This window comes from Drosophila willistoni (assembly GCF_018902025.1).
Source record: "Drosophila willistoni isolate 14030-0811.24 chromosome XR unlocalized genomic scaffold, UCI_dwil_1.1 Seg144, whole genome shotgun sequence".
In the NCBI taxonomy this organism is placed as follows: domain Eukaryota; kingdom Metazoa; phylum Arthropoda; class Insecta; order Diptera; family Drosophilidae; genus Drosophila; species Drosophila willistoni.
Window position 1 is genome coordinate 1447343 of NW_025814057.1, and position 12299 is coordinate 1459641.

General features: G+C 36.6%; 1 protein-coding gene across 3 annotated transcripts in view; it reads left to right on the plus strand.

The window, feature by feature from the left end:
* LOC6639442 (capon-like protein) overlaps positions 1 to 12299 on the plus strand; it is a 57409-nt gene that overhangs the window by 31612 nt on the left and 13498 nt on the right. For all 3 annotated transcript variants that reach the window (XM_047012000.1, XM_023178920.2, XM_023178914.2), the window contains exons 3-5: positions 4667 to 4738; positions 6166 to 6261; positions 6321 to 6488. In XM_047012000.1, coding sequence (XP_046867956.1) covers positions 4667 to 4738; positions 6166 to 6261; positions 6321 to 6488 — 336 coding nt within the window. The remainder of the gene's footprint in view (positions 1 to 4666; positions 4739 to 6165; positions 6262 to 6320; positions 6489 to 12299) is intronic.

Genomic DNA, 12299 nt, shown 5'->3' on the forward strand with positions numbered 1-12299 from the left:
CTGGAGTAGGTGGCAATGGAATTAACATTATTAGCGGAAATTCTTGGGCTGTTTCTCTTGACTCTGCTGCCATTGCCACCAACGCACTCTGTCTCCCTTTCCTTTTTTGTCCTTCTCGCTCTTTCTTTATGCCATGTTTAACTTTGCTCTGTTGATTTTCATTTTTAAATGTTTTTCCGCTGCTCCTGCTTCTGCTACTGCTGCTTGTTTTTGCGCGCTTAAAATATATGAACTCAGTTTAGAACGGTTTATTATGCTCTTAAAGTGCGTGTGAAAAGTGCTTCAACTGCTTTTGGATGTACAACAGTTGCTGTATACGCTATTTTCCCCTATCTATCAATTAAAAAAGTGGCAAATTAAATGTTCCAATAGACAAGGAATAAGGAACAAAGAGTTTATTGCTTAAATTGTTGGAAATTTAACAAATTTTCATTTGCCTAATTTATTTCACAGAGATGAAAGCTCTTTTTTTCCTCCTCCCAATTCGCATTCTTTCGTTTTCTATTGCCACACTCGGGTTGGTTGGCTAAATTTTCATATGCAGCCTAAGAGTAGGCAGCGTTTTATTTTTAAATATTTGAAAAATATGAAAAAAAGATTGTGTGTACTTTTGCCCTACAGCAATGCGGCAGCAGCACCAGAACGAACGAACAAAAAATGCTGAAAATACCAATAACATGCGTAAACTAAAGGCAACGACCAATCAGACACTCTACTTTAACTGACCATCAATTGTTTAATGCTTATTTATTTCCTATTTTATTTTACTCACTTGTCTTTTAAGTCGATCCTCTTGAAATGAAAACTTATGCAGAAGTTTGGATCTAAAGCATTTTCTGCGATTGATAATTAGTATCTAATTTAACATCTGTTTAGGTCTAATAAGAGTTCGTATTTAAATAAAAGACTTACAGTCAGTAGTAAAAGGTTCACTTTATTGCATTGTAGCCCAATATACCCGTTTATATCGCATGCTCACAGGGTAAATTACAGTACAAAACACAGAATTATGCTTTCAACGGCAACGCTGCTGCTCCTGCTGATGGAAAAAAAAAGCTGCTGCTCAAACAAATGTTTAACATGGTTTTGCAAAAAGGCCAAGACCAACACAGCGATGGCAAAAGGGCCAACGCCAACGTGAAAAAATATACAACGCAAAAATAACAAGAAAAAAAATAATAAAAAGGAAAGAACGAAAGGATATACATGTGTATGTAGACGGTGGCCAGTTGCCGCTGGGAGAAGAAGGAGGGAAAAGGAAAAGGCAAGTGGTCGTCGAGCAGAATTCTGGTAAATGCCTGCAGCGCTATTAGCGCCAACGCCAGCCAGTGCCAAAAAGCAAATCCTTTGCGCTTGATTTTTTTTATGCTGAGATTTTCCCCTCCGTCCATTCGTTCTTCCATGTTTCATTCAGAAGTTTTTGCCTAAGCCAAGCTAATCTGTTTGCTGTTGGTCATTCCAGATTTCATTTTGGCCCTCTATATTAGTCAGGCTTTACCTGAATATAAATTATATGGCAAGTGAAATACACTCACACTCGCACACACACACACACAGACACTTTTGACGTCATTAGCCGCAGACATGGGCCAGTTTCTCTTCTTTTTCGGACTTTTCACTTGTCTTTCATCGTTGAACAAAAAAAAAAAAAAACACACACTCACACATATAAAAATAAACAAATCAAACAAAAATAGCATATAGCATATATATGTACATATTCGTATAGGAATACAGTGAAGAAAAATCGATTGCAGTTGTTGGTTGGCGTTTTTGTTTATTTTAAAACATTAACAAAAGAAGGTCAGAACATTAAGTTCCTTTAGGAGCCATAACATTTCCCTCCCTTTCTTTTTCCTCGCTATCCCGCTCTCAGGTAAATTATGAAGTAGATAAAACCAACCAACGAAAAAGAAGAAAAATACAACAACAACGAATAATGAGAGATAAAGAAGCAAACGAAGAAAGAACGAAGGGAGAAAAAAGGTTGTTAGATCCATTTTCAGCCCTGGGTTTTTAATCAAAGCAAATGAATTTAAACGAAGCGACGAACACAAAAAGTCTTTGGGCTATTTGCATAGCAGCGGCGGTAGATCCCCTCCCCTCCCCGAACATCATAGTGAAATGGTTTCCAAGTGAAAAAAAGAGAACCGAATGGACCAACAAATGAACGAAAGGATACCAGCTACACCTAACTACCCATCTACGAACTATATCTACTAGAACGAATGGCAAACAAACAGCAAAAAAAAAAAGATGAAGAGCCAGTCAAAAACGCTTAGCCGCTCCATTCTCAACTAACTCTGAAGAGCATGAAACGAGGATACTAAAGTTGGTTTTATTTGGCGCGGGGATTTGTTCGGTTCCGCAGAGATAGATAGAAGGGGGTGGGGGCGAGAAGGCGGGGAAGGAGGGGAGTGTAGCGGGAGCATAGAGGATAAGCGCTGTTTGTTTGGTTGTATCCTTTTATCCTTTTGTGTTTGCATGAATTTAATGCAATCTAAATATTTGTGGGTGAGAGTGAGAACGAGACGACGTTTCATACCGCCAACGTCTCCGCTGCCGTCGCATCCTTTTTTTCCTCTTCTTCTTTTTTAGCTTTTCTGCTTTCCTTTTGCTTTGCACATTTTCCATTTTCCATTTTCCATTTCTTGTACTATAAATGGCTTTTTATGGGTTTAAGTGCTTGATAGCTAAAGAATTTTAAAGCTGCCCTCTTTTCCCTCTGCTTACAGGGGAAGGCAGCGCTCTGCAAAAGGTGGCAACGAGTCTGCTGATCTAAACTGACTATAAATATTTCCATTTTCGATTCATCGCCAGAGACAGAGACAGGCAGAGGAGCCTCTGCCCCTCAGTATGCCATCTAAGCCAGGTCTTATACTTGTAAGCAATCAATTTTCTAGAGTAGCATTCGTTGATGTAGACCTTTCACTGCCTGATAAATCCAATCTCAATCGAGTTTCAATAGTTCTTTAATAAAAAGATCGCTAAAACATGAGATAAATGGTTGTAAGTGCCAGATGCATTCTTGACGTGACTTGTGATTCTGTTTTCGCGTTAAATTCCTAAGCCGAGTTTTCTTTTCCATGTGATTAATACTTCGTTCTAATGAATTGTGGTTTTAATTGTTTATTTTTTATGTTTGCTCCAAATATTTAGACAGTTAATGAACTTTCCTCTAAAAATTGTTCATTCAGCATACATATGTTGATTTTTGATTTTTGGTGGGTATAATTTGATTTTTTACCGTCGACTTGTGATTAATTCTTCAAATACATATTGTTTTTTTTTGTTTTTGTTTTGGTTCATCTATTTTCTGCTAAATTCAATTAACTGTTCTATATTTAGACTGATTTTTCGACATTGATGACTGATGAAGCGTGGCGTGGCCTGGGCGGCATCAAAGCCGTAATGCTCCTCAGAAATTGTATTGATCATATTGAAATTATGATTCGTAGGAAATTGAAAATTATTTCGACAAGTGAAATTTTTGATTTGTTTAGAATAAAATTTGACATAGTTCAGATGAATAATGTGAGCGTGGATGATCTGCAGACCGCAAATGAATATTTATTTTTATTATTACTGTGCATTAAACCGGTGCTACAACTGGGGGAGGATATGGACGTGTGTGCGTGGGCGTGGCACATTCAACTGCTATCTCATGCACATTTTATTACCGACAGTTGACAATGGCATCAGGCATCAGCATCATCGTCATCACTGTCACTAAAAATTGCTGCTGTCACTGTAATAAAAAAGTTGCGACATCAAGCGAGACAGAGACAGAGACAGAGAGAGTGGGAGAGAGTGAGAGGGAGAGAGTGAATGCGTATATCTAGGTCCATATCTACGCATTTGTTATCCTTGAGCTGCATTCAGAATACAACAATTTACAATTTTCGTTTTATTTCTTTCGAACAACAATTGTGCAATTTGCCATTAATTCGTATACCCTAACAGGAATTGTTTCCCCACTATGGCCAGCAGTTTGCAATTGCCGAAAACCAGATCTAAAATACTCTTAAATGTTAAACATCTCTACTAAATGGTAAGGGTATTAAAACATCTGCTTTACTTATGAAGCTCTTGGTAAAACCGCTTTTTGTTTCATTTTGTTTTTAGTCATAAATTTATTTCATGTCAGGTCCTCAAGTGTTTCTACAAATTCAAAATGAAATTAATGACGTCACAGAAAAAGGGCAGATTCGCAATCACAAATTGCTAAATTAAAAGAATAGACTGCAAAAGAGATAAAAGAGTAGCGAAACGGGGGGTAGACGGTAGACGAAAAGTAAGAGAAATTGTCACACTAAAAATAATGTTTACTGTGTCGAGGCTATGGACTGACTGCACACAAACATACATACATATATATGTATGTAAATAACTAAATATAGAAAATTTCGCACACATAAAATGCACACGCGCCATAGAAAATTTACAAAACTTATAGGCTCAGAGGGTATGAGAGGCGAGTAAGAGAAAGTAAGAGAGAGAGAGAGTGAGAGTATGGGGAAAGTTTGTCCCGCGACAACCACTAATTTGTTTAATGCTACTGCACTTGAATTGTAGGGCTCTTGGGCCCTACTTCTTTGTGCCACATAACACACAATAACATTACAAAATTTTCCCTCTCTATATCTTTTTTTGCTTTTCTTTGCAGTTTGTTGGCTGGGAGGAGGTACAGCGACCAAATACGCGAGCGGAAATCGTTCAGGCCATGCGACGCATAAGGGTAAGTACATGTCTCCTTTACCATCATCATTGCTCCCTCCCATCTCCCCCGCTACTTCAATCTTCAATTTCTATATATTAAGCATACGCAGGGCGTGTGCAAAGCGTAAAGCAGGCAATTCTCATTCTACTTTCTACGTAGTTCTCTTACCCCAGCCACTGGCAAATTGAAATCTAACAAGAAATGCTAAAACCCGCATCTCAAACACACTTGCACACACACACACACACAGAACCAAACACAGATGTTACGCATATCTCTCTCAGGCTGCCAATTAAAGAAACTTTTAGCCGGGCTTTGGTTGGCTCTTCTTCTGCCTTTGCCATTGCCTTCTGGGGATTTTAAATTCTTTACTCTGAAAAGCAGGCAACACTTTTTTTCAAACACACCCTTACAGCCACCAAGTGTTTGGGGTTGAGGGCATGATCATCATTTTGACCCTCTTATGGAAATATTATTTCTTAAAGACTCTTAGCATTTCTTTAGGAAATACCTGAAATACCTTTTAATGCCCGAAAACGCTAGAGATTGAAAGTGATTTGTTTGACTTTAACTTAAAGGCTTCCAGCTATATATTAAACAGGATTTGTAATATCACTAAACCGCCAATTATTGGTTATAACTTTTAGTATTCGTTGTCTATAAACAATATTTGATTATACGTTTCTTTGTTATTTCGAGAATATTTCAAAATTTCTAAATACTGTATATTACAAGGCCTTATCACGGCCCATTTTAAACCCTTAGAGATCTTTCACTTGAAGTTAACTAGGATAAATGAGTTGAGGTCTTCAAGGCCCTAGGCTTCCTGTCAAGTTTATTGTGTTGGATAGCCAAGTCAAAGGGTACTACATATGTCGAAGCTTATGATTTCCTTTTTCATTCAAGTTTTTTCCGCCGCTTTTTTGTTTGTGTGTTCACCATCGTCACATGCTTTGATTACAGTTACAAGCACATACACTCTTTCAACCACCCTCCCTCCCCTCCACTGGCCGTTGACAAAGAGGACAACAACAACAACATGCGAAAGGATGAATGCAGGAAAAAAAAACCCTCGTAACGGTATAAAAAGTAACGAGGCTTGTTTATCTCCCGTCAGCCAAATACTCCCTGCGAGTCAGTTCGTGCGTGCCTTGGCTTAAACATTGTTAGCCTGGTTGTGTTTGACATGAGAGTATGTGTGTGTGTGTATTCGCGTATTAGCCTCGTCTGCCGCGCATTTCAAATAAGTATGGCGTTTGTTATTGTCATGTCTCTTGCCATTAGGCAGTCAAATGTTAATTGAAAAATCACAAATCAAGCGAAAGCTCCTTCAGCTTTGACTTCACTTTCTTCGACTTGCTGACTGTTTGAATTCTTTTTCCTTTAGTCACATTAGTTTCTTAGTCAATATCTATCATTATGTGTTGTTCTTTTTTTCGTTTTAGTACGAATGCAAAGTGCAGAATCTAAAGAAACGCAAGGTGACCATACACATATCGGTAAATGGTGTACGTGTTGTGCTAAAGAAACGTCGCCGAAAAGTAAGTACTAAATGAATTAATTTGTTTCAATTTAATTTTAAATGAAACTTTAAATTTAGAAAAAAAACTGGACCAATGATCCCGAGGAAATCGAATTGCTCAATCATCCCATTTACAGAATATTCTATGTATCCCATGATAGTAGCGATCTCAAGATATTCAGCTATATAGCGCGCGATGCCAGTACGGATACATTCAAATGTTCCGTATTCAAAAGTCACAAAAAGGTAAGTCCCTCAGGATTTATGATGCAAAATTCAAACACTTTAGAGCAACTTGTGAGAATATGTCGGATAATACTATATGCCCATATTGTACATGTGACTTACTGTAAACCTATTTGTTGTATCCCTCCCCGTTCCCCGTTCTATTGTCCCCGCTCCTGTATCCCACTCTGGATGCCTGATTTTCGTGGTCGTGGTCGTGTGCGCTGCTCCTCCTCCTCTTTTATCCATATGTGAAATTCTCTATAAATAAGCAAAAATGTCTATTCGATTTGTATGCATAATTTTTGGCTTGCATCCAGAAACATTTCGGAAAACCGAAACGAAAACAACTAGCGAATAAACAAATAAGTGCGATATGGACAACAGAGAATACAAATCATTAAATGCGCTTTCCATTTTTGTCTAAAGAATAATATACATATAAATGAAAATTGAGATGAAGTTAGGAACTAGTGATAAGAATCATATAACCATAACAGGTCAGCAGTCGACTTATCGTACAAAAAACTTTAGTTTAAGTTTTATTGTTTCGGTTATGCAATAGAAAATTCATCAATTCGTTAAACAAAGTGGTTTAATCCTGGCAGTATAAGAATCAATTCAAGCGTTTCGTCTATATCGTATCGTTTCGGTTGTTCAGCTGTCAAAATAATCAATATCTAACTGATCAAGTTTTTGTTTTTAACCGAAAATACTACCTCTTGCTTTTAATGATGTAAGCTCGAAATGCTCCGGAAACTAGACCCATAAACCGAATGATTTTTCAGTTGTGCTCCCCTTGAATGATTTAAAGGAATTACATTCGTTGGCTGCACTTTCTTCTTTGTATCAATCTAAGGTCTTGTACGCCCAAGTATCTAACAATTTATGACCATATCTCATTAGATCAAACACTCGTCAGGTCGACTAACATTAGATCCAGACGAATTGTTCATTACATGGTAAGCACATTAGAAACTAAATAAAACACTGCGAGTCACTTGTGTGTGTGTGTGTGTGTGTGGGTGGGGGAGGGGGCGCAACTACATAGCCAAATTTCCGTATGATGGCCAGACAGACCCGAACCGAACCGAGATCTGAGATCTTAGACTTTAAATATAAATATCATACATATGTGAAATATATATGGGAAATATTTTCATTGCTGCGACAAAATGAAATGGTTTTGGATTTGGCAAATGAATAAATCTGTTTTTTTTTTTTTGGGGATTTTGTAGTTTTATTTTATTTGTGGTCTCCCTGTGGTTTTTTCGGCCTTCAACTTCAATTGGTAGACAATGTCAACCAGCCAGTCAGGCAGTCAGGCAGTCCGACAGTCAGCCAGGCATTGACATTTTCCTATTTCGTTTTTGGTTTTCTAATTAACAAGCGAATTTTCTAGGAAAACGAATGACATGCCGAGAGACAAGAAGAAATGTCTGACAAGACTTGACATAGACAAAGCCGAAAAAAACGAGAAAGAAAATTAGGGCCAAAGTGAAGTCAGTTTGGGGAATTTTTGGCAATAAATGGAAAAATGGTGGGGAATACGGGGGAAAAATAAAATGCTGCCATGCACGTGTGAAAAATTGCTGGCGTCACCTGATGGCAGATATTCCCGCTCCTTCTCCTTCTCCCTCTCTCTCGCTCCGCCGTCTTTAACAATAAACAAATGATGAAAATGCAACGCAATTTACCTAGACACAATTTTGCTGCTCCCTCTTAATGCTTCTCTCTACATGATGATGATGATTTCCAAATAAACACTAAGAAGTTAAGCAGATCGAATGGGAGGGACCAGATGAGACACAATGTGCTGAAATGTAAATGATTTATGGGCCAAAAAACCACAGAAAATCCCCACGAGCAACAACGGAGAAGAGAAGAGCAGAAGGCTAGAGATGCTTAAAGTTCATACATTGTTGTTTACTTCCTCGAATACAGACACACACTTACACACGCACACACAGACAATGGTGTAATGACGTCACAAAATCTGTTAACTGCAATCACCCATACGCCTAGTTGACCAGCCAAAACAAACGCAGCATGACGCTCTCAAAATGATTCCCCACCACGAATTTTTACTGAATTTCTGAATTTTATTGTTCAAATAGCACTTTACCTTAAACCAGCTGAGCGAGAAGAAAAAAGCTTTATCAGATCGGCAAAAGCTTCTCTCCCTATTTAGCCGGCACTGGCACTGATCGAACGTCAGATCGGCAAAATACTATATATACATACATATATATCTTTTGGTATATACGTATAAGTGTGATGCTCTGCTCTCATTCCGTTTCTGGCTGCTTTGTCCAGTTTGTTCTAGGCGCCGCGCCTTTGCAGACGTGCAAATTTGTTCGACAAAAAAAAAACACACACACACACACAAAAATAAGAAGAATATAGAAGGAAACTTCACTTGTATGATTTTCTTTTACTAATAAATTGTTTTTTTTTTATGTTATTAAGTGATGTTGTTGTTTATGCAACAAAGAAAGTGAATAAAAGTGCAAAAAGTGACAAAGAGAATTCAACCAACTAAATTCTAAACTGTGCATTCAATGTAAAAATTCAAATGGGAAAAATTAAGCTAATATCTGCTGCCTTTGCATAGAAAATATCTGAGAGAAAGGCAAAATGAAACAAAACTAAAAAATGTCACTTGGAATTAAATTAGAAAATAAATCACACACACACACCCATAAATAAATATGTGTATATAATCAGATAATCAGAGATCAGCTTTAGTAGTCGCATCATCATCATAATCTGCGTAGAAAGAAAAGTTGGAAATCATCTTGAGAACTGTTTGTCATGCCTTCTGCTGCTGCTGGCATTATAATACATATATGCATCTGATGTATAGATATTTAGACAATTGATTTAAAGAGTTGCAAAATTTGTAGATAAGTTATTCATTGAATTGTCGACTCATTCAATGTTTCAGGCCTTCATTAATACAATAAACAAATTAACTCACTGACGCACTCAACAACAATAATATCAACAACAACAACAATAATAATAATAATGAGGAAAATTGAAAATGAAAATTTGTTGTTTATGCGCGCATATTAGTTCTTTTGCCTCTGCTTCTTCGTCTTCTTCATTCTTCTCCATTTTTTGACCATGGCCATAAAAATTGCCGCAATATCCCAGGCCCAATACTAGCTCCCAGTCCCACGCAACCAAAACCAACCAACAAGAATTTAATGAGCCAAATTCCCCACAGGTAGCACCTAAGCAAAAAGAAAGAAACCCCAAACGAAACAACACGAAAAAAAAGAATAACAAAATATTGAGAAAACTCTCGTATAAATAAATAATATTATAGCCAATATACATATATTTGAAATGAACACACAACACGTGATATTTAGATTGAAATATTTATGATTTCGCTTTGCTTATTTTTAGTTGAAAGTGAACAAAGAGCAAAAAAGCCAAAACAAAATCAAAAGCCAAACTAATAAATCAAACTAAACAAGACCACCAAAAAAAATACAATAAGCTCTAAATCGAAATTGCAATCGTAATCAGAGATCAGGACTCACTTTCTCAATTGTATTTTCTTATGTACATACATATGTCTTTAGAGTTTAGACAAATCTTAAATCCTATTATAAACATAGATCACAAAAATATTCAAAATATTTAAGTACAAGTATTTTTTACTATTGTGAAATTTCTAATCAAAGATAAACCGAGTTATAAGTTGCAGAAAGTCTTCTTGAAACTTCAATTTGGATAAGCTACTTGGACACTAAGCCATGTGAAAACTATTTGTTAAGATGCATTTTACTTAAAGTGATATTTAGTGCTTTTAGAACATTCTAATAGTAAGATTCTAGTAGGAGAGAAAAGATAGTCTACTAACTAATCATAGGGCAAAATATAAAAAAGGTTCTTCCTAATCAGTTTTATAATTATACTAGAACTTGTGAAAAGAATATGGATAAGTGCATATTTAGTTGCATGTTAATGTATTGCAACCTTTCTCCTATTTTCTTTCCCAAAATGGCTGCTACATTTGTCATCTCTTTCTTCATTTGTATCTGCCTCTGTTGTTTCTGTCTCATTTTCATTTCTGTGTGATTTCATTTACGCTTTCTCTTTCTTTTCTTTTTGTTCCACATTTTTCCCCCTGGCTAAAATAGATCCATTATTTTAATAGCCTGCTCTAAAGTATTTCAAAAATCGAACAACCAATGGAAATGGCAATAGTAGGGACACAGGGACAGAGTCAGCTAAATAGCTGGAGGGTGTGATAGCGAGGTGGTTGGGGGGGGGGGTCTTGGATGGGAGGGTAAATGGGTGTTTCGCTATGCTTGCGATGGGCTACTTGAGGCTAACAAGAAGCAAATTATAAATACATAAGCCAATTCTTCGCGCTTGAAATTTAAAATTGAATAATTAAACCCAAAAAAAAAAAGGAAGAGGAAAAAATTTAAGTGCAATTTCTCATGTTTTTGGTTGTTGTTCTTCCTTTCCTTTATTATTGCCTTTTTTTTTTTGGTTGGCATGACTAATGAAAAGTTAATTATGTAGTAACAAGATGCATAAAGAAAAAACTGAAAACCAAAAGCGAAAACCACGTGACAATGTGCAGAATTTATGAGTAGACACAGATGAAACTGCAGTAGAGACGCGGTAAATTGCAAGTGATGAAGACTTTCGTGGTGTGTAGTGCAGTGCATGGTGTGTGGTTGGTGGTTGGTTGTTGGTGGTTGGACGGGACTTGGTGGGGCTCCTTATTGCAGATGCGGTTTCAGTGGCGGCAGCTGATGAGTAAACATGGCCATAATTTGGCACGTCGACGGCAGTAAAAACCAGCAACCAAAACAAAACCTCCAATCTCCTCCCCATGTCACTCTCACTCTCTCTCTCTCTTTCTCTATTTCTCTCCCTCTCTTTTTATTTCTTCGTATTGGTTAGTTTCGTTGAAACGAACCATTAAACAGTTTACAGAACACATTTTCCACATTTTTTTCCTTTATGTTTTGTGTAAAAAAATTCCCTTATGACTGACAAAGAAAATAAGAAAAACGCGATGGAAAAACAAAACCAGCCAAAGATTTCATTGCAAAAAACACAAAATGTAAAATTGGAAATTAAAAATTTCAAATAAATACATAAAACAAAATGCCAAAAAGAACGTTTATTTTGATTTTTCCCTTTATTATTATTTGTTTTTATTTTTTTTTTTTCTGTGTTGTGTTCGTCTGTTTTTCATGTTTTGTACATTTTAACGCCATAAATTTTCAAGTAGTTTTCCACGATTTCTTCTTTTCTCTTGACATAAGCATAGGGTATATACATAGGTATAGCTATATAGCTATACCTTTATATGAATATATATTCTTTAACGACTTGAACTATCAATTTATTTTACTGATAATTATCCGTAGTCGCAAAGTTTCAGATTATCTAGTTAATATATTTAGTCAGAAAAGGTGACCTCTAAATGCAATTGTTTTACTATAGAATATAATATACAGGGTATATAAACTTCGTCGAGTCTCTTTCATTTTCCGATCTATCTTTATTCGTTTCTGGTCTGTTTGCAAATGTAAATTGCCACAGAATTTTTATAGTTTTTGATTTGATTTATGCAAAATTGCACAAGAGACTGGATATACACGGGGTACGCGAAGAGCGAGAGAGAGAGAGAGAGACAGAGTTATGTATGCATAGGATAGCAGATAGACAATCAGTTGGCACCTTCATTTGCCACTTCGTTAGACAGATTTCCCTTATGACTGCCGCGTGGGGCACACGTGGCGTATACTCAATGTCTGCTTGAAAATGCCATTTTCTCGTCGTGTTTTTTTT